The sequence below is a fragment of the Ovis canadensis genome, chromosome 12 (genome assembly GCF_042477335.2).
Source record: "Ovis canadensis isolate MfBH-ARS-UI-01 breed Bighorn chromosome 12, ARS-UI_OviCan_v2, whole genome shotgun sequence".
Taxonomy (NCBI): domain Eukaryota; kingdom Metazoa; phylum Chordata; class Mammalia; order Artiodactyla; family Bovidae; genus Ovis; species Ovis canadensis.
In genome coordinates, this window is record NC_091256.1 from 77,707,055 (window position 1) to 77,731,047 (window position 23,993).

Here is a 23,993-nt window from a genome sequence, read left to right on the forward strand (position 1 = left end):
TCCCCCTCTGGCTCCTTCTCACTGAACAAACAGGAGACCCATCTGCTAGGAGACCAGTGCGTGGATGCTTAGCCACTCAGTCTTGTCTGTCTCTGGCACATCATGGACTGTAGGCTGCCAGGCTCCTCAGTTCTTGGGATTTTCCAGGCAAAAATACTGGAAAGGGTAGCCTTTCCCTTCTCCAGGGGATCTTCCTGACCCAGGAATGGAACCGGTATCTCCTGCAATGACAGTGGGGTTCTTTACTACTAAAGCAGCCTGGGATGTCCTGTTCCAACCAGGAACCAGGGCAGTGTCTTCATCTGATGGGAAAGAGGTCCTAATAGAAAGGTACAGAATGCTTGACAAAGGAGGGAATTCTCTAAGTATCAGGGAAGAGGAGAATTACTGAAGTGTATTCTGAGAATTCCAAGGTACCGTTTTTGTAGTTTTCCATTTTCGCCTAGAGTTAACCCTGAGCACGTCTATATGTCTCCTGATCACGGGAAGCTCTATGGTGGTATTTTTGTTGTGCTTGGTTGCTTAGATGCTGTTTCCCTCTTGAAACGACCATGTGTGTCATGCTGAGTCACTTCAGTCACGTCTGACTCTTTGCAACCCCATGGATTATAGTCCACCAGGCTCCTCTGTCAGTGGACTCTCCAGGCAAGAATACTGGAGTGGGTTGCCATGTTCTCCTCCAGGGGACCTTCCTGATCCAGGGATTGAACTCAGGCCTCTTATGTCTCCTGGATTGGCAGGCAGGTTTTTTTCCACTAGCGCCACCTGGGAAGACATGAAAGGACCATGGCCTATTATAATTCATGTACATTATGAAGCTTTTGAAACATTTTAAAGTATGAAGGCACAGTATTCTCTGATTTATTAATTAAGAGCCTGGTATATACATTCTTTAAAAAAAATTGTTGTTTATTTTTAATTGGAGGAGCTAAGTGCTTTACAATGTTGTATTGATTTCTGCCATACCACAACATGAATCAGCCATTAGTACACATATATTTCCTCCTTCTTGAGCCTCTCCCACCCCACTCCCCTATCCCACCCCTCTAGGTCATCACAGAGTGCCAGGCTGCGCTCCCCGTGTTATAGGCAACTTCATATTAGTTACCTGTTGACCCGTGCTGGCGTAGCTATTTCAGTGCTACTCTCTCGATTCATCCCACCCTCTCCTTCCCCCTCTTGTCCACAAGCCTGTTCTCTACGTCTGTGTCTCAATTCCTGCCCTGCAAATAGGTTTGTCAGTACCATTTTTTAGATTCCATATATATGCGTTAATATTGTTTCAATACAAGTGAACTGAATATCCTCTTAAGGCTCAACATGAAATAAGTTCCAATAATTGGAAAGGTCAGTTTCAGAAGAGTTAGACCCTTACTACTGATGAGTGATAACCTGAAAGCCTGGAAATGGTTGTCGTTGTTAAGCTTCGGCATTCCTGGAACTGAGGTCAGCAGTTCTTTGATGCCTTGGTTTGGATTCCATCTTCTTCAGCCTAGTAAAGGCAGCATGGTGGACTGTCTGGAATGTGGCATCTTCTTTTTTTGATTATGGGGATTTGAAGTCTGGACTCTGAAATATTCTGTCTCTTAGTACATCCCTGCCATATTTTCTATAAGTGATGAAGACCAAATGTCACTGATGCATTAGGATTCTACAGTCATTCTGATTTATTTCATACTTGGTTGGAAGCAACTTTAAATTAAATTCGATGTAATTTAATGGTTTCCACATGTACATTCTGTTTTCTTGGTTATAGAATCGTACAGCTGTATTTTTAGAAAGTGAACTGAGGGTTGTAAACTTTTGTACAGTTTATAATGGAGTTTCATTCCAAAATTTTATACATAAAGGGAAAATTGTACAAATAAGACATTCAAAACCACGGGTGTTCCATGTGAGAGGAATACAATTGCACTCTGAAACTAGGCTTAGTAAATGGTAGCCATGTTAGAATAAGGGTAAATGTTGTAATGCCAGTGGGCAGTCTTTTGGACTCAGAAATGAACCTGCCAAAAATGTTTCATTTTTTTGGTTGCTTAGAGTTAGGCATAACTGAAAAACAATTGGTACAAACACTAATCCATTGAAAATAGATGATGAGAATAGAATTGAAATGGTCTGGAAGAGAAATAATAAGGCATGGGCAAAGGCCCACTTTGAGATTAATCTTCCTTCTCTGATCCTTTGTTTGATGAGCATTTTCCCATTAGGTTTTGGGCAGAGACTTGATTTTTCTTTAACTCCTGTCAGGGTTTAAAGGTTCAGTTTATTCCAGGACTACTTCCACACTGTTTTGTATTTAGAAAAGACTGCATGGTAATCTGTTTTATTACTCCCTTTACTGATAGGATTTCCATTCATTTTTATTTAATCTTTTTTGACAAGAATTTATTTTCTGAACATAATTATCACTGTATTTCTGAAGTTACAGTTTTCTTTTCCCCTTTAATCTCACAAGCAGTTTCCTGTGAAAGGCCGCATGCTTCTGATTTTTTCTGTCTTCGTGTCTTTGGCAACGTGATCAATTGTAGCTATCAGTAGAATTATAAAGACAAAATGATGAATGAACCTACTAATACAAATTAGTTATGTGTCAAAGTTTAAATAAAAACACAACCTTAACAGAGTCAGGCCCTTCTTACATATATTTAGGGAATTATGCAATTCAACACATTATGCAACTTTATATCCAATCACAACTTGCATTTTCATGTATGTATGCAGGTTTATATGTGATGCATACACATTGCTGAGTTTGTTTTTATATATAGATATAAAATTTGACCTTATGATGTTGGGAAGTGGTGGAGGATGGCGGCGGGGAGGGGGAGAGAGAGAAAATGGGGTGAAGGTAGATTTAGGGGAGTTAGTTTTACAAACTAAAATGCATATTCATATATGTATTGCTTTGTTAAAGAGCAACTTTTGGCACTTGCATTCTTAGGAGACTTAGCTCTGGGATTTTATTACTTGAATTGAGATGGTCCACGCTTGGGTAAGCTCAGACTTGAATATAGCAAGTGTGTATGTATAGGTTGTGTCAAGATTGCTTTATACAGTCTCATTCACCCATTTACCCACTACTCATTTGTTTATCCACTCATTCATCAAGCAACAATGGAATACTGAGTTCCCCATGAAACAATGATCTAGTGGGAGGAAGCAGATAGATTATAAATACAAGTCAGCGAATGTAGTAATAGAAGAAAGTGCAATATTCTGTGGGCATCAGGAGAACACGAATCTTTCTTCTGCTGCTTTTTCAGTTTCTCTGATAAGATACTTGCAGTCACAGAAGTTGATGAAGGAAATTAAATGTTTTAGTGGAGTCTGTGTACTCAGGTGAGGCAAAATTGAGTTCAAATCCCTGCGCTTTTAGTTACTGGTTGTGTGATTCTGGGAAAGGGGTTTTTAAAAATTAGTGCTCTGTCAATAAATGTGCTAGAAATGATCTCTACTTCATAAATTGATGTAGAGAGTAAATAGCGTAGTGTATGAGACACTGCTGTCTCAGTGCTTGGTGCAGAGTTGATATCCACTGAGTTAATACAAGCAGAGTGTCTTATTACCAACAGAAGTATCGGTTAAATTAATGAGACTTTTAATAGGTTTAGGTTCATCAGTTCTAAATTTCTCCATTGTAAATGTTTTATAGAATATTATTTTAGATTTTTACCTGTTATACAGGTAAAAACAGAAAACATTAAGACTTTTAAAGGACTACCTTTCAAGTTTGGAACTAGAAACTTAAAACAGTTTGTTTTTATAGTTCAGTCACAATCCCATTACCCTAATTTTAAAATTTGTATATGAGTTTGACACAAATTAACCTAAGTATATGACTTGTGCGGCGTATTTATAAGCATGGACCTTGGACATTTTGACAATGGTTCTCTCTAGTCGTGTTCTGACAAATCTGCCTTTTAGCTAAATTTAATGATCAGAAGATCAGTTAATTATTTGGGAAACAGGCAGAGGAGCCTGGTAGGCTGCAGTCTGTGGGGTCGCACAGAATCAGACACGACTGAAGCGACTTAGCAGCAGCAGCATTAGCAATCCTGTGAGTTAAGTTTCTGAGAGATTTTATACATTTATATAAATATATACAAATTTTAGTTATAAACCTTGTGTATATAAAACACATATATTTTAAATGAAGCAAATGATTTACAGATTTCTGGAGTAGATTTTACCTTGATTCCTAACCCTTAGTAAATTAAAGCAGCTTGAATTTTGTTTCTGGTGATCAACAGGGAGGCCTGGCGTGCTGCGATTCATGGGGTCGCAAAGAGCCGGACACGACTGAGCAACTGAACTGAACTGAACTTTTTCTTAAAGGCAAAGCTCATGGAAGACTTTTAGATCAAAGCAACAACCTTACAAATAATAGTCTAGAATGCAGCCTACACAACTAAACCAAACATATTACTCTGAAACAGTGCTGTCCAACAAAAACAGAATGTGAGCCACATAGGTAATTTAAAAAAAAGTTGAAAATAATTTTAATCGTCTATGTAATCTATTATATTTAAAATGTTATCATTTTACCATCTCATCAGGATAAAGAATTAATGCTTCTTCAATTTATAAATTTAAATTAATTGAAACATTCAGTTCCTTAGTTTCATTAACTGTATTTTCAGTGCTCAGTTACATACGGCTGGTTAGTGGTTATGATAATAAAAAGAAAGTGAAAGTGAAGTTGCTCAGTCATGTCCAATTCTTGCGACCCCATGGACTGTAGCCTGCCAGATTCCTCCGTCCATGGGATTTTCCAGGCAAGAATACTGCAGTGGGTTGCCATTTCCATCTCCAGGAGATCTTCCCAACCCAGGGACTAACCCCGGTCTCCTGCAATGTAGGCATGTTTTACCATCTGAGTCACCAGGGAAGGTATGATAATAGATAGCTCAGAACCAAAGTCTTCCATTTATAGCTGATTTTAGTGGTTATTTATGATTTAAAATGATTAGAAAATTAGAATCAAGTATTAGAGGCTTTTCTAAAGCTGTAACATTTTAACTTCTTTTGGAAAAAAGAAACTTATTTTTCTTTTCAGGAACCTGCTTGTACAATGAGATAGGCAAACTTCCAAGGATTCTAGAAGTCTCTAGAGTCTACTCCTAGATGATGCTGAGGGATGAACATCCTGAGGTCCTCTTAGGATAAATTTGAATGCAAGTCAGGTGGCTCAGAGATTGTTCTTCACTCAGTAACTGGACAGCATTTTCATCATTCTTGCCATTCCTAGTATGTGTCTCTGGAGATGACTTAGCTATTCTGATTTTTGGCCCACTGACAGATGACTTCTCCAAGGCCACTGATACTAGATGACAGAAAAAAAAAATCATCTCTCCTAGAGTTATTTACCACACAACATTGTTGTGTACTTGGCCACTTAACAAATGCTGTGAAATGGATAATTTATATAGTGATTTATACTCAGGTGCACAATATCAAGTACAACTGAGAAATTTCTTTTCTTTTTTTTTTTTGCTTAAGCTTGTGAAAATACAATGAAAGTTGTTCAGTCATGTCTGACTCTTTGCAACCCCATGGACTACACAGTCCATGGAATTCTCCAGGCCAGAATACTGGAGTGGGTAGCCATTCCCTTCTCCAGGGGATCTTCCCAACCCAGGGATCAAACCCAGGTCTCCTGCATTGCAGATGGATTCTTTACCAGTTGAGCCACAGGGGACACCCTAGAATACTGGAGTGGGTAGCCTATCCCTTTTCCAGCGGATCTTTCTGACCCAGGTATTAAACCGGGGTCTCCTGCATTGCAGGCAGATTCTTTACCAACTGAGCTATCAGGGAAGCCTGAAAATACAATAGGAATCTAATAAATTTTTGAGTGGTCCAGGATATTCATTACCTATATGCAAAGCCTGGAGAATCTCAAGGATGGGGGAGCCTGGTGGGCTGCCGTCTATGGGGTCGCACAGAGTCGGACACGACTGAAGTGACTTAGCAGCATATGCAAAGTTGGCTACAAGTATAAATTATTCCTAGCCAACATACTAAAGTTACCAATCTGCCCAGTAGCTATTTCCCACTTTCCTAGTACACAAGGGCATTTGCTATATGCGATAATCCCCCCCCCCCCCCAATAACTGTTCTGCTATGGAAAATGTGGTACATTATTAAAGAAAACAAATTAGAGTCCATCTGAAGAGTAAGTGAGGAAGTACATCTGAATGGGAGAAAAGAGAACATTGTCAAGAGAGGAAGGTATATTATCTCGAACTTGGAAGGCAAATAGTTCAATCTGACAAATATTTACTCAGCCATTACTGTATGTCAGCAAATGCTGTGATCTGAGGACTCAAGATTTAGCACACCATTACTACCATCAAAGAGCTTATGAAAAATGGGAGATTTTAGACATGCATGCATCAGTGAGGAATGTTTGATGGTTGAGATGGAACAGTAGAAAGAGTATTTAAGTGAAAATACTTAAGGAATTAAGGTGTGAAGCAAGGGGCATAATTAAAGAATAGAAAATAGATTAAAAGAAGCAATTTTTTTCCTCCACTTTTATTGAGGTATAATTATTATGACATACAGCACTGTATAGGGGCTCCCCTGGTGACTCAGTGGTAAAGAATCTGCCTGCAATGCAGGAGACCTGGGTTTGATCCCTGGAGAAGGGAATGGCAATTCACTCCAGTATTCTCGCCTGGAGAATACCATGGACAGAAGAGCCTGGCAGGCTGCCCCCCATGGGGTTGCAAAGAGTCACAAAGAGATAGAAAACCAGAGAGATATCTCTAGTTTTATATTTCTTTGTGCAAAGGTCACAAAGCGATATAAACCCAGGGAAATAAAAAACTGTTTTCCCCTGTGATGAGAACTAAGTTTACTCTCAACAACCTGCATATATAACATACAGCACTGTTGATTATATTTGCCATGTTGTACCTACATTCCTAGTACTTATTTTAGTTATAACTGCAATGTGGTACCTTTTGACTACTTTCATTATGCTCCCTCTCCCCCTGCCTCTAGTAACCACAATCTGATTTCTTTTTCTATGAGTTTGTTTGTTTCTGAAATGTAATTGATCTATGACACAATTCCTGTTACAAAATATAGTGATTTAATATTTCTCTACAGTTCACGATGGTGATCGTGGTAAGTCTAGTTACCAAGGAAGCAGGTTTTGAAGAGGGAGCATCAGAGACAGAAAGCTAGAGAGAGAATTTGATCCCACACAGTAGTTAATGAAAGATTTTAGTAGGAATGTGATCTAGGCAGCTCTTTACTTCAGGAAATATAAAATTTGGTGGTCGGAAGAGCAAAAGATTAGATAGGAGGCTATACTTGTAATACAATTAATGATAAGAAGAGTGAATTGTAGGAAGTAAAGGGGAAGGGAGGGGACAAATTCATAATGGATGTAGAAGGAAAATGGTTTGGCCACTGATTAGGTGAAGGAAGGCGGGGGAGGGGTCAGAGGTGACTCAGGATTTGAACTAAAGCTCTAGGCAGGCAATACCCAAAATAGGGATGATATGGTTGAAGAAAATATAAAGAGTTCCATAGTAGATGCACTGAATTGTAGATACCTGTAAAACATCTAGAAGTAGATATCTAAAAAGCAATTGTAAATAGAAAATTCAAATTTGGGAGGTAGGTACAGTCTGAAGATACATGTATACAAGTTTTTGAGAACAGTATCACTTGTTAAACTAGATGTTGTGAAAATGCATTATCAGTAACAGAGGATAGGAAACATTTACTGCAGAAATAGAAGGACCTGCTAACTCAATAAAATTTCTGGGAGTTGATAGTTGTTATCTTCTCAAAAGTCACTCCAGCGTCCAGCCCCCTACTATTTAATGATGTGATTTTTGATGTGTGACATTTTAAAGTGTGTCTCAGTTTCAGAAGTAATTTGTAACAGTTGGTGCTTGGTTCCAACTCATTCCATTGATGATGTTTAAAAGCGAAAAGCGTTGAGTGGGATCTAGTGTAAGAAAAGATTCTTCAGGTGGTCCAGACTAAAGGGTGAACAATTCTAATGCTTGGTTTTGTATGACCCTGTTGAGACCTCTGGTGCTCAGTGTATCTGTATCAAAATTAGAGACTGTTTGGACTCTAGGGAAAGCCACAGTAGGAGAATCAAATAGAATTTCCAGAGTTTAGAATAAAACTGTATCAAGTAATTCTTTTCATTTTAAGGAAAAGCTCACTTTTACTGGGTTCTGGTGGACTGTGGAATCACAAGCCCTCCCACCCCAAAATGTTCCCAAGCTGCCCTGCTGTTTATTTGATTGCCTTTTGTAGGCATGAGCTGCTTAAGTACAAGATGTTTTGGCTTCTTCATGTTTGTGTGCCTGAGTCCTAGCAGGGTGTTTAAGCACTTACTCATTGCTCAAAACATATTGGTTAAAAGTTCATTTCCTTGGCCCTATAGTTATGGATATCTGCAAAGGAAACATGAGGAAAAAATATATAAAATTACTATAATATATAATATATATTATAGACATAATCATACTGTGATAGATTTGTATTTATATCTTTAAAATAGAGGAAGATTTGAAAGAACATTAATGTTCAACAGTAGAGAAATGCCTGACTAAATTATGGGATGTAGACAGAATATTTCACAATCATTAAAAGCTGTGATTTTGAAAAAAACATTGATGACATGATAATATAAGTAGGATATAGTCCTAAATTTAAAATATAATGTATAACACTGTAAACACAGCATGCTGAGTTCTATCTTTAAATTCATATGTCCTTGAAGGGAATATATGTGGCAGGAATTCCTCTTAGGGCGAGGGCTGTTTTTGTTTAGGACGATATATTGAGCCTAGTAGTAGCGTGTGCTCAGTTGAGTCTGACTATTTGCAACCCCAGGGGCAATAGCCCATCAGTCTCCTCTGTCTATGGAATTTTCCAGGCAGGAATACTGGAATAGGTTGCCATGCCCTCCTTGTGGGATCTTACCAACCCTGAGTTTGAACCTGCATCTCCTGCATCTCCAATATTGACAGGTGGATTCTTTACTGCCAGCACCATCTGAGAAGCCTATTTTGAGCCTAATACAGTAGCAAATAAAACACAGAGATTATGTGTTAGTAGTAAAAATGAAGCAGAGTGAAAAGAGTTACAAAGGGGCTGTACTTTACATAAGGTGGTCATGGAGGTTTTCTCTAATGGGTCACATCAGAGCAGAAACTTGGGGTATAGGAGATACACCAGTCTGTTTGTTTGCTGGTGAAAATGATCCAGTAAAAAGAAAAATTTTGACCATGGAATGGAGAGAAGGGATGGTCACAGGAACTGTGTCCTTGATTAGGCACAGGTGAGAATTTAGCCTTAGCTGTGAGTGAAATGATTCCTTCACCATGAAGGCAGGGCATGCGGCCACTAGTACTGTAGGTTAATAGGTGTTGGAGTGAGAGTTTATGACAGTTCTCTATTGATTGCGTCTGTCTTCCCAGTACAACAGAGGGAAGTTCATCAAATAAGAGTCAGAATAAGAGAAGAGGAGATGTATGAAATAGTCATGTATGAGAATGGGAGTTGATCAATATTTAATTACAAAGTATATAACAATTTCCGTTTTGTGTATCTGGGGTGAATTTTTTATTTATCCAAAAGTACAGTTTTTTTCTTTTTTGTCTCCACATCACTTTATGTCTTTTCCATCTCCTTGTAACCAAAGTGGTTAATCTAGTGGCAAACGGACAGAAAATAGAAATGAAGAGAACTTTCTTGTTTCTTGAGCTTCTAAGGCAGTTTGTCATAACTATCTCTTTTATGCCAGTGAAATAATAGGATTTTTCTCACTGTTTCTCAACAGGGTGGTGGCGACTGTCCAGAAATGAGTATCGGAGCTATAAAAATTGCCTTGGAAATTTCCCTTCCTGGGTCTTTCATCTATGTTTTCACTGATGCGCGATCCAAGGATTATCGACTCACTCATGAGGTGCTGCAGCTTATCCAACAGAAACAGTCACAGGTGAGTAGGAGTCAACCCCCTAACCCCTCAATTTTCCATCTGAACGCAGCTGTAAGAAATACAGCATGTAAGAGATTGCCTCCCCTCTCACTATCCCATGTGTGGCAAATATCAATAACTACAATTATGGATACATATATAATGGCTCCAATATGTATGTATGTGTGATTTAATGTAAATAGATATGTGATATTTGTACATAGACTATAAATGCATTGTTTCACAATATGGAAAAGAAATGATTAGGGTTTAATTAAGATATTTGTTATTGTCTTATCCACATAACTGACAAAAGCACAGCCCTAACAGAACAGCCTGTATTTCCAATGTCACCTCCTATGTGAAATCTTGTCTGAGTCAATTACTCATTGTATCAGTTAGCTATTGCTGAGTAACAAGCTATTCTAACTCTCAGTGACTTAAAACAATAGTCATGTATTTCTCACATGTTTGTCAGGCTCAGTTGCCCTAGGCTCTGCTTGCTCACTTGTGTATCTAGGTATAGTTTGGTTTTGGCTTATCTCAGCTGAGCTCTGGGTGACTTGGCTCTTCCTTGCAAGTTTCTCCACCTCTTTCTGAGACCAGTAATCTAGTTTAGGTATGATCTTGTCATGACAAAGGCAGAAACGCTAAGAGATCAAGTGGAAATACACAAGGCAATGGCACCCCACTCCAGTACTCTTGCCAAGAAAATCCCATGGATGGAGGAGCCTGGTGGGCTGCAGTCCATGGGGTCGCTACGAGTCGGACATGACTGAGTGACTTCACTTTCACTTTTCAGTTTCATGCATTGAAGGACTAAATGGCAACCCACTCCATTGTTCTTGCCTGGAGAATCCCAGGGATGGGGGAGCCTGGTGGGCTTCCATCTATGGAGCTGCACAGAGTCGGACACGACTGAAGTGACTTAGCAGCAGCAGCAGCTTGAGTGTCAGTTTGGAACCAGTAGAATGTGCATTTTGCCTTGTTCTTATGGCCAAAACTGCGAGGAGATCCAACCAGTCCATCCTAAAGGAGACCAGTCCTGGGTATTCATTGGAAGTACTGATGCTGAGGCTGAAACTCCAATACTTTGGCCACCTCATGTGAAGAGTTGACTCATTGGAAAACACCCTGATGCTGGGAGGGATTGGGGGCAGGAGGAGAAGGGAACGACAGAGGATGAGATGGCTGGATGGGATCACTGACTCGATGCACATGAGTTTAGGTGAACTCCGGGAGTTGGTGTTGGACAGGGAGGCCTGGCATGCTGCGATTGATTCATAGGGTTGCAAAGAGTCGGACACGACTGAGCTACTGAACTGAACTGAACTGTGGCCAAAACAAGTCAGATTTCCAAGGTTTGATTCAAAGATGACAAAGTAAACTTTATCTCTTTTGTAAGGTTTACTTCAAGATCACCTGTAAATTGTGTGAATCAGGAAGGAAGACACACACACACACACACACACACACACACGCCACCGCCCCCACCACCCCCTTGCCTGGCAGTATGTTAATATACAGTAAGTGCTCAATAACCATATGGTGATTTCCCCAAATCCTTATCTTCTTTTTTTTTTTTCTTTTAACTGTAGGTGGTATTTGTGCTTACTGGAGATTGTGATGACAGAAGCCATATTGGATACAGAGTCTATGAAGAAATTGCCTCTACAAGTTCTGGTCAAGTGTTCCATCTCGACAAAAAACAAGTGAATGAGGTCAGTTTAATAAAGTGGGTCTACTTTATTATTCACTACCTTATCAACATCAGTTGGGCAAACCTAATTGTATCAGATTTGATTTCAAGAACAACTCAAGCAAAAAGGTTTTTCCCCCTGGGCCACATGTTAATAAAGGCATTAAACTGATGTGCAGAAACATAGGTTTATCTGGTATTAATTTCTAGACAGTGTTATGCTATACTGATAAATTATTTAGATTTGAGTATACATTTATTTAAAATTCATGTAGTGGAACTTGAAAATTTTTGTAGCTTTTATTGTTTAGTAAGGTTACTTTGTATTTCTCATGTAAAGCTTTTGGATAACTGGTAAAATGAGGTTTGATTTGACTCTTCCTTGACTCATTTTACATTTGTTCACTAAACTAGAATATAAGAAGTTAGTTATTCTAATGGAGTTTGATCTCTAAAATAAAAAATAAAAACTATTGCCCAATAACTATATACTTACCTAAAAATTTTTATGATAGTCTATAATGTATACATTAAGAAAATCTTTGTAGTTTCTAAAATTGTGTTTGAGATATGTATACTTGTCATGAGTCTCTCTTTCTGTTACCTTGCTTTGACCCTACCTGTGATGATAAAATTTTGTTTACTTATTTGGCTCCCAGGTAAGTTTCTAGGGACATGCCAGAAAAAAGATAAGATATTACATTTGCATAATTCATGTTTGATTTGATGTGGTTAGGGTATCTATACAAATTTTATTTTTTTGTTTGTCATTACTGCAATTAGTATTAAAACTTTTCTTAATGAACAGTTTTTAACTATGGAAGAATAACAGCATGATTAACTGTATTGTATGTGTTTATATAAACACACATACATAAATATATCCACAGATATATAAATAAATATATCCACAGATATATACACACATACTCATATATATGTATATATACACACATACATGTGGATGTGTGTGTGTTATTTTCCTCTTTTTTTGTGATCTAATATGTGGTAAACACTTAAGTTTCTGATATGAGCTAAAAAGATGGGTTTTTTTCTTTGTAACACAGGATTTTACATATATATATAATATATATTATATATAAATTTATATATTTATAAAAATTTGGCTATAGATATGCTCTATATCTATATATAGATATAGATATGCTCCAGATATATATAAAATATCTGGAGCATATTATGCTTAGTCAAATAAGACAGAGAAAGACAAATACCATATATTTTTACATATATGTGGACTCTAAAAAAAATAATATAAACGGACAGATGTAACAAAATAGAAACGAACCCACAGAGAACAAATTTGTGATTACTGGAGGGGAATGGATGGGGAGAGGGCAAAATAGGTGAAGGGATTTAAAAGGTACAAACTAATAAGCATAAAATAAATAAGTTTTAAGGATATAATGGACAGCACAGGGAATATAGTCAATAAACAAGTTCTGTTCATTTCATGAGACATCCTTGTCTTGAAAGAAATGGTTCACTATGTTCTCTTATAACTAAAGAGTTCCTATTAGATCATGCAGGAACTAATGGCACATAGCAAGTTTCTAGAATAAATAATTTAGTTAAAATATTTTTATTAATATATGATATACAAACAAAGAATATTACTTTAGTGTAAACAGATTTTCTTGTAAGAAACAGCCTTTGGAGGAAACTATGACTTGAGTCTGTATTGTGTCCATTGTAGTGGTTTACTAAGTCATGTCTGACTCTGCAACCCCATGGACTGTAGCCTGCTAGGCTCTTCTGTCATGGGATTGTCCAGGCAAGAATACTGGAGTGGGTTGCCATTTCCTTCTCCAGGGGATCTTCCCGACCCAGTAATTGAACCCGGGTTTCCTTTACTGACTGAGCTATGAGGGAAGCGTCCCTGAGCTTTGAGGGATGCTATGAAGGAAGTGTCTTTCCATGTCCACTGTAGCAATTCAGAAGTGCCTGGGCAGGTCTGACAACTACAGGGGGAGACCTTAACAGTTTTTTGAATAAACATCTGCATGAGAGTTTGGGAGCCTGAAGTTGGAGAAGAGTGCAAGGTGTCTCTCTCTGGAACTAGGTTTCTTGTCCCTTGACCTTGTGCTTGACCTTAATGATGGGAATGGCAACATTTGGAGTTGTTTTTAACCTGGGATTATGTAAGACTCTGGGGTACAGTCAATATCATTAGCATGAAGTAGGGCATAGTGGAGAAGAGCATCACTCTCTCATATCAGTGAGGATACCACCCACTTAGGGGGTTACGAGGCTTTTGGGGGAGTGGTAGTTGCATTCAGTGCAGATGGCTGGGGCATTGATGGCAACAGAGTATACCATGCCCAGAGGACAGGGTGGTTCCCAGCAGAAGGTACTGCAGAAGAGAAGAGGTGAGAAGAGTCATGGCCATGGTCAGCGGGCACCTAGTGCGTTTGAAAGAGCAGCTGACTGAACCTGCAGGCGTAACTTGGAGATTCTCAAAACAAATTGGATAAACTTCTAGATCTTTGCCAACAAAGGTCTGTCTAGTCAAGGCTATGATTTTTCCAGTAGTCATGTATGGATGTGAGTTGGAGTATAAAGAAAGCTCAGCACCGAAGAATTGATGCTTTTGAAATGTGGTGTTGGAGAAGACTCTTGAGAGTCCCTTGGACAGCAAGGAGATCCAACCAGTCCATCCTAAAGGAGATCAGTCCTGAATATTGATTGGAAGGACTGATGTTGAAGCTGAAACTCCAATACTTTGGCCATCTGATGCAAAGAACTGACTCATTGGAAAAGACCCTGATGCTGGGAAAGTTTGAAGGCAAGAGAAGGGGATGACAGAGGATGAGATGGTTGGATGGCATCACCGACTCAATGGACATGAGTTTGAGTAGACTCCAGGAGTTGGTGATGGACAGGGAGGCCTGGCGGGTCTGCAGTCCATGAGATCACAAAGAGTCGGACATGAATGAGCGACTGAACTGAAACTTCTAGGGAGAACCTTAGAACTTTATTGTTGGGTTTCCCTTGTGGCTCAGTGGTAAAACATCCACCTGCCAGTATAGGAGACACAGGTTCGACCCCTGGGTCCGGAAGATCCTTTGGAAGGAAATGGCAATCCACTCCAGAATCTTCTTGGGAAATCCCATGGACAGAGGAGTCTGGTGAGCTACAAAATACAAAACATGGGGTCATAAAGAGTCAGACACGATTTAGTGATTAAATGATGACAAACATAGGACATTATTAGGATTGGGTCCCAGAGCTAGACTATAACCTTGTCTGTCCCATTAGTGTGATAATTTATATTCATACCCTCATAGAAAATTGATTTATGAAAAATTGAAAAAACTGTTGTCTTAAATGAAGATTATAAGCCCTACAGAGGTACAGACTTTCTTATTAAACAAATGGGGTGATGCGTAGTCCTAAGAAAGAATTCTGTTGTTCAGTCACTCAGTTGTGTCCAACTCTTTGTGACCCCATGGACTGCAGCACACCAGTCTTCCCTGTCCTTCACTATCTCCTGGAGCTTGCTCAAACTCATGTCGTTTGAGTTGGTGATGCCATCCAACCATCTCATCCTCTGCTGCCCTCTTCCCCTTGTGCTTTCAGTCTTTCCCAGCATCAGGGTCCTTTCCAGTGAGTCAGTTCTTCACATCAGGTGGCCAAAGTATTGGAGCTTCGGCTTCAGCATCAGTCCTTCCAATGAATATTCAGGGTTGATTTCCTTTAGGATTTGATCTTGCAGTCCAAAGGACTCAGGTGTCTTCTCCAGCGCCACAGTTCAAAAGCATCAATACTTCTGCACTCAGCCTTCTTTATGGTCCAAATTACCGAATAATTTATAGGAATAACAGTTTAAAAATTTTGGTATAAATTACAGAAAATTGTATGGATGTAGATATATCACAGAAATTTAACCCATGCTATGTTAATAGTCTTCTTCTCTTAGATTATCAGTTGATACTCTGATCTTTAAGTTCAGCTAGGCAGAAGAGGACTAGATAAAAGCATTACTAAAACTGCCCATTTTTATAAGCTAGAGTTTAATGCCAACAGGAATGGACTTTATGTCAACCATAGCAATTCCAATCCCCCTTTCAGGTGGTTCATGAAAGGTCATTAAATCTCAAAAGAGACTTAGCTAAGGGTCTCTTGGAAAAGATATTTTCTGGATATTGTCCTGCATGGATGTAAATCCCAAGTTTGGTGCAGGCATCTTCATACAAATCTGAGGTTGAAATAAATATGAGGGGGATTAAAGAGCTAAGGAAGTCCAGAGCCTTTGGATTAAGTGAACATTCAGACCATCCTACCTCTAAGCCCAAGAATTAGGGAAGTAATCTTTTTGTTTAAGACAATTAGAGTTGAACATTATGGTACCTTACTAATAAACGCATCCTAACTTATAAAAGTGAAAAGTGAAAGTGAAAAGTCATTCAGTCATGTCCAACTCTTTGTGACTCCATGGACTGTATAGTCCATGGAATTCTCCAGGCCAGAATGCTGGAGTGGGTAGCCTATTCCTTTTCCTGCGGATCTTCCTGACCCAGGAATTGAACTGGAGTCTCCTGCATTGCAGGCAGATTCTTTACCAACTGAGCTATCAAGGAAGTCTTCCTAACTGATAAGAATTCTGTATTTTTTGGTGACATGGTCTCTGTAAGTCCCAGTTTCTTTGTAAAAGAAAGGATAAATGGGGATATGTAAATGTAAAATGGGGATAGTAGAATTATACATTTCAGGAAGTTGTTATCATATTAAATGAGATAATGCATATGAAATGTTCCTCCCAAGTTCCAATATAGGGTAAGTGCCCAATAAATGTTAACTAGTATTGCTTTAATCCTTATAGTGTTGTTATTTTGCTTTCAAAGTAGGGAAATTGTGCCACTGTGTTTGTTAGAAACCAGATGGTTCGTTGTTGTTGCTGGGAAATAAGTTTGAGTGTGACAGTCTGGGAAGAGGCTGGAGAGATGGTTCTTTTTTTGATGTATGTAAAAGAGATATTCTGAAGGGGTTTCTGGAGCCCCATAAGCCAATATATTCCTTAAAGCCACCAAAGTAAATGATTTTTTTTAAACAAAAAGCAGAATGACAATGTTAAAATTGGATTTGCGAAAATTTTAGCATGTAATTTAACCGTTTCCCTTTTCTAATTGTTCCAGATTCTCCTATTATGTAAATATTCTAAACTCTAAGGAACTTAGATGCTATAACGATGTCTGCACACTTAATAGGTATAAGAACTGTGGTGAAGTCATACACATACTGAGTCCTTTCATTTTAATAGAGTGATTTTTTTTCATCTTTTGTTTCCAAAGCAATCTGTTGAGTATTATGCTTTATCCTCCTAACCCATTTCATCAGTTTCCTAAATGAGCAGGTTATATTTTGTGTCAACTCTCTCGAGATTACTTGAAGTTTTTTTCTTTCTTCCTGTTCATTTTTTTGGAGAAGATCTAGGTATCTTTCATCTTTATTTAACATAAAAGAGAAACCAAAGAAAAGGAAGTATTTGGCTGAGCATCAGGGATATATAAATCATTGTGTGGTATTACTCTTTGGCAATACAAGTTAAGACACATGTCAAAGATGTACTTAATTCACCTTTGAAGACAGTGAAGGAACTGAACAGTCTGAGTCTTTCATTTCTTTGTAAACTGGGTGAGTGTCAGTGATCCAATTAATGCTTCCTAGGTTTAAGTCCAAGTTTGAAATCTCAGAGTTACCCACAGATGTTATATTCTTGTGTCCAAGAACCTAACACAAAAGATCCATCATCCAGTGGGTAATTCACTTGTTCTGTTTCCCAGTCCTTTGCCTCCACCTCTTCCAGCTGATGTCCTCAAATATCTCCGTTTCCAACCCCCCACCCCAAACCCTCTCCCTCTACATCCCACACTTGTAGATTGCTTTTATTCCCCACTCCTAAGTAATGCTGGCTAGCTGACAATGTTATAGCAGAAATAAATTTTATTAAATAAATAATTGTCAGGAACTTTACATTTTTGAAAGAGATCAATGATGATATTTAGAAGTCCCATGAGAATATATCTTAATGACTATCCTATCATATAACTTGCAGGTTGTCAGTGTAGGATGTTTTAATTCCAACATTCCTTTTTAATACCCAGGGCTTTCTTCTGGAGTGGTGCCCTGTGCTACTCTGTTTGGCATAGACATATTCCTCTTGATTTTCTTTCAGACATGAAAGACTCCTGTAACTCCTTTCTTTGGTCTAAGCGTAAGAAAATATGCTGTGTGATTAAGAAAATGATACCAGATCAGAATGATTGGGTGCTTGCTATGGCCTCTAAGAAAGAGCTGAATTTTATTTTACTTCGTTTCATTTCACTTAATCCTTACTACTGCCTATAAGAAAGACACCATGAAACAGAGCCTCTGTATCAGCCTAGAGGGGTGGGATGGGGCAGGAAATGGGAGGGAGGTTCAAAAGGGAGGGAATATATGTATATCTATGGCTGACTGAGATTGAGGTTTGACAGAAAACAGCAAAATTCTGTAAAGCAATTATCCTTCAATAAAAAGTAAGTCTGAAAAAAAGAGACCATGAACATCACCTCTATTTCACAGATGAGGGGAAGAGGCATAGGGAGGCAGACCATCTTGTTCAGGGTTAAACTACTGCTGACTGTAAATGTCGGAATGTAGGGGACATATACATTCTTTATCATGTAACTGCACCCATAACCGTGGTGAATCTTGGTTCTGATTACCTCTTTTGTTTTTATCAGATGATGCAGTTTCAACAGTAAAGTGACGCATCAGATATTCCATCCTGATTCATTTGTTCAGCACATGTTGAGCTACCTGATGCTAGTCAGCCCACTGAACACTGGGAAAGGAAGATCTTTGAAGTTTCTTCATTGAAGATAGGATAGAGCCACATGAGATTAAGCAAATAGGGAAATTTCAATAGTTGTTGTCGTTCAGTCACTCAGTTGTGTCCAACTCTTTGTGACCCCATGGACTGCAGCATGCCAGGCTTCCCTGTCTATCACCAACTCCTAGCGTTTGCTCAAACTCATGTCCATTGAGTTGGTGATGCCATCCAACCATCTCATCCTCTGTCATCCCCTTCTCCTGTCTTCAATCTTCCCCAGCATCAGGATCTTTTTCCAATAGTAGGCTCTTTGCATCAGGTGGCCAAAGTATTGGAACTTTAGCATCAGTCCTTTCAATGACTATTCAGGACTGATTTTCTTTAGAATTGACTGGTTTGATCTCCTTGCAGTTCAAGGGACTCTCAAGAGTCTTGTCCAAAAGCCAGTTCAAAAGATTCAATTCTTCAGTGCACAGCCTTCTTTACGGTCCAGCTTTCACATCCTTACATGACAGTTGGAAAAATCATAGCTTTGACTATATAGAAGTTTGTTGGTAAAGTAATGTCTCTGCTTTTTAACATGCTGCCTAGGTTGGTCATTGCTTTTCTTCCAAGGAGCAAGTGTCTTACTTTCATGGCTGCAGTCACCATCCACGGTGGTTTTGGAGCCCAAGAAAATAAAGTCTGTCATTGTTTCCCCATGTATTTGCCATGAAGTGATGGGACCAGATGCCATGATCTTAGTTTTTTGAATGTTGAGTTTTAAGGCAGATTTTTCACCCTCCTCAAATAGTACCCAGCACAATAGACTTGGGCATCTGATCTAAACTGACTACCCTCTACTTTAGAAGGGATTGGAAAGGCACTGAAAATGCTGTCTACTTTTCTTTGAATAAATGGCAGGGTGGTAAAAGTCCAAGGTGTTTGGAATCTCAGTTCTAAGTTCTCCTGCTTTGTAGGCAAGACTGTCCCAGCCACTGCTGAAGCCAACGTGCTCTGGGAGTTTACCATCAACTTTATTACCGCAGCAAGGAGAGAGGGAAGTCATCCCAGAATTTTTACTCTAAGAATGATTAAAGAAGCAGGATATCAGTAATTATCTGAGCAGAAAAGAGATGGCTCACTCAGCAGGGACAAAAGAAAGTTTAGTGAATAACAGACTACCAAGGTGTGGGCAGGGCTAAGCGCAGCCAGCAGGCAATGGTGAAGCATTGAGAGTCCAGCAACAATAAAGGAGAGAGCTTGGACCAGCGCCCAGGGAGATCAAAGTTGAGATCCTCTGACAGGCAAACTGCAGCCGTGGAGGATAAAGCCTGGAGAATCCTTCTTCACGCTTTTCATTTCACCCAGTCTAACTGGAAGATGGGAGACCATGGAGCCCCTAGTGAAGCAGTTCTTAAAGGTCAGCATCCCTGGATGCAGAGCCTAATGGAGAAGGGCAGAGAATTGATCTGGAGGGGCAAAATCAAAGTATCCAGCACAAGCAGAACTGTGCAGTAAAGACTCCAGGCCCTGGGACTATGACCCATATCCCAGCCAGGGGATGTTACCTAAGTCTTTCTCTTTCAGTTTCCTCATTTGAAAAAGAGGAGAATGATAGTACCTATCTCAAAGTTATTGTGTTTGCTGCTGCTGCTAAGAAGACCATACCAATAAATACTAACTTATTATTTTTATTTAGTGATGTATTTTAGTCAAAATATTCCAGCAACGTTTTAACATTTTTTCCTAAAACAAATATGTATTTAGCGTCCATCTGTGTTGAGATAACCAAAGGCAGCATGCTATGATGGGGCTTTAGGATCCAGGAGATCTGGATTTAAATGAGTACTCTGCCTTTAGCTAGTTGGAAACTTTCTGTAACTTCTCTGAGACTTTCTTCATGTGATAACAGGCATAGTAATTAACTCACAGGACTGCCGTGAAGCTTAAATAAAATAAGGGACACATATAATAAGCCAAATAGAGTCCCAGGAAAATGGAAATCAGTGAGCCTGGAGGTCCTCCTACGCCAGAGAGAACCTATGATTTTGCTTTTATTATAGGTCCTTGGGATGTCCTTCTGTGGGGTATTTTGGTGAACCCCACCTTTACAAATAAATACATAAGGGAGAATGAACTCAGGCTAGTAAATAAAGGTTTTGTGAGATTCTCAAATATTTACAGTTGCCCTGTATTTGTCATATTTTTTATTTTCACATCGCAGTAAAACCATTTAAAGGGTTTAACTGCTTATTGTGGGAATAATAATAATATCAATTATAGTCATAATAATATAGGTCACCCCTAGAGAGTGCTTATTATATTCCAGGCACTATGCTGAGTGCATTCCTTTAATCATCACAGATCTATGGGCATTAGAAAAATGTTTAAACAGTAAGTTTTGTTATTTTTTGCCCCCCCCCCCCCCCGGCAAATGAACCCATGGCCTCATTTAACCATATTTGTAACCTATAAAACACTAGCGATAATAATAACATGATTAGCACTGTCAGGAAGCTCCGAAGAGAATAAATCCCACTTGCTCGAGAGTCTACCTGGAGTCAGCCTGTGTAGTTGCAGCTGCAGAGAAGAGAGGAACATAGGAAGAGTCCCTGGATGCCCTGCATGGAAGGAAGCAGGGGTAGGTGATTAGGTGGAGAAGTGTCCTGGAGCTGAGGAGCAGACAGGTTCATGGAGTTCTGGAGGAAGACAGAACAGATGACCATCTTTCTGTATGTAACATGTATTGAGACTCTAAAGAAAACATCTTTACGTGTTTCCACTGGGAAGGAAGAGTTGCATTTACTAGATATTTCAGAGGCAGTAACTGAAACCCAAGAAAATGACGTGGCAGTTGGCAACTAATCAGGTGAAAAATATGAACAACCTGGCAACCAAGAGCCTCACTGATTAGAAATTACTGGATTTATTTCTCTTGTGAATTTTATACTCCTTTTCATTGAGGTCAGTGTTGATATTAGAAAAGCTGTAAGCTTTCGCTGGAGGATAAATTCAGCACAGACCCTTCCTGCAATATTGCTAAAGGCTACTTGTGATTAGAATTCAGAATGAGAGCTTTCCGTGTATGGACTTAATGATGAGACTCTGAAACCCAGGGTTTTGAACAGTTAGTGCTCCAAAATGAGGTATCTGCCATTTTCTTTTCCTCTGTTTCAAGTTTCACTCCAGTCATTATTTCAAAAACATAACCTTGCTGACCTTAAAAATAAGTAGGTACAGATTACTGTGTTTCCTCTGAAATTTGAAAATGTATGAGACAGTTATAACATCTAGAAAGCTTCTGGAAATGTGTGAAAAGAATACATAAGTGTTTCCACTTATCCCTTCTTTGAATTCACCTAATTAAGTGTTGAAAATGAAGTGGAGAGCTCAGAGCTCATATTTTAAAATAATATGGATATCTCTACATCCACAAAAATACCAAAAAAGGAATACATACCTTAGTTCCAATGGAATGCTTTCTTCCTTTATTATTATGCCGATTGACATGTTGTCATGAGTGTGTGCTGGATACACACACTCCTGTCACTGTCTTATCTCTCCAGGGCACCTGGGAGTGCTTTACAGGTCACCAAGATGGTTAAATGAAGCCATGTGTACTTTATGGTTTCAGTTGTTTATAAAAAAAAAGAATATAACATAATTTATTGTTTAAAAAACTATTTATTGCTCACAGGCCTCTGAGAATGGGAACAGTTTTTCAAGATGGCATTTAAAGTATGCATAGTACATATTTCTTGCATGTGGGAGGAAAAAGATGACTGTTCTCAATAGAATCTTATTTAGGCAAAATATACCAAAAGTCAGAAAGAGCCCTTCTCCAATGTGAAATACTGGGGAATAGGGAGTATTTAAAAGATATGCTCTGTAAGGAAAATGAGAATTCCACCTTGCATTTCATGGTTTCATTTTCCATGTTGGCTCTGGGAACTGTTTGAAGCACTAGTTACAAACTGTGGTGGTACTTTCTATAAGGGCCACAGGAGTCATACCCATGAAACAAAAATCTCTGGCTATGAAATGTAAAGACGGTCGTGATATGTCATCTCTGGCATTACTTGTCTACAAAACTCAGAAAACGAATGGATACCACTCACTGAATTTTCTTTCTAAAATACCAAAAAAGCAAAGAGAAAGCAGAAAAGAAGCTGTTATAAATGCCTGAAAGAACATTCCTTAAAGAAAAAAAAAATTGAGGGCAAATGTTAGCTAATAGATTATATGTATTTAACAAGATGAAAATAAGGAGAAAAAGAAATAAACTTGTTTACTTAACTGATTCTTTTTTTTAATGTGCATTGCAAATTTTTTAAATGCTTTTTGTTTTTTATTGGGGTATTGCCAGTTAACAGTGTTTTGATAGTTTGAGGTGAACAATGTAACGGATTCTATTTTGATGTTTGTTCAGTTGCTCAGTTGTGTCTGACTTTTTGTATCCCCATGGACAATATCTCACCAGGCTCCTCTGTCCATGGGATTTTCCAGGTAAGAATATTGGAGTGGGTTGCCATTTTCTTCTCCATTTTGATTAGAAGCTGAAGTAAATTATCGATCTTGACTGAGATGTCTTTAATTTAATCAGTTACTTGCATATCTAATTCTAGATTTGTAGGAGTCTTACCTGTCAAAAAGTTATAGTGTCAATCTCAGTCTTTGAAAAATTTATTCAAATCTGCACTGACTTGAAAGAAACAATCTGTTTTCTCCATTTAGAAGACTTGATGGGAGTTAAAGATTTAAGTTGGGAGAAAAAAATGTCCCAAATGCTTGATATTTAAAACTGAAACAACTAATTACCCTCTGAAATCACTGATCTTGATCTCTTGAAGAGTTTCAACTGGGAACCACAAAGGAACACAAGAAAATATGAAGAAAATTATTGAAGCAGATAAAATTCTACTGAGCCATTTTCATAGAACCTCAACAATTTGGATATTTCCTTTCATATTTTATCTATTTAAAAGTTAAATGTTCATTTCAGAGTTTTTTGTTTATAGAGAAAGCATATGTCTATGTTAACATAGTAGGTACACTTTCTCCATCATTATCTATGTACACACATAAAATATATATGTCAGAGTATATCCGATCTTATTTCAGAAAGAACAAGAGAACTAAAACATTTAAGAGGTTATATACCTGTTGTTTCAAAAAATACTATATTTTATAAAGATTTATATTATTGTTAAGAAAGCAGTTATAAAGCAATAAGGATTTACTGTGTAGCACAGGGAACTATAATATCTTGTAACAACCTATAATGAAAAAGAATCTGAAAAAGTAAATATACATACATATATATAAGTATATACACACACATTTATGTATATATACATGTACATACATACATATATGGGACTTCCCTGATGGCTCGCTTGGTAAATAATCTGCCTGTAATGTAGGAGACCTGACTTTGATCCCTGGGTTAGGAAGATCCCCTGGAGAAGAGAATGGCAACCCACACTAGTATTCTTGCCTGGAGAATGCCATGGACA

The 23,993-nt window shown here is 38.5% G+C and overlaps 1 protein-coding gene across 1 annotated transcript in view; it reads left to right on the forward strand.

Annotated features, from left to right (window-relative positions):
- The window catches only part of HMCN1 (hemicentin 1), a 543,718-nt gene that overhangs the window by 139,144 nt on the left and 380,581 nt on the right, over nt 1-23,993 (forward strand). The window contains exons 3-4 of the mRNA XM_069546297.1: nt 9,824-9,982; nt 11,560-11,682. Coding sequence (XP_069402398.1) covers nt 9,824-9,982; nt 11,560-11,682 — 282 coding nt within the window. The remainder of the gene's footprint in view (nt 1-9,823; nt 9,983-11,559; nt 11,683-23,993) is intronic.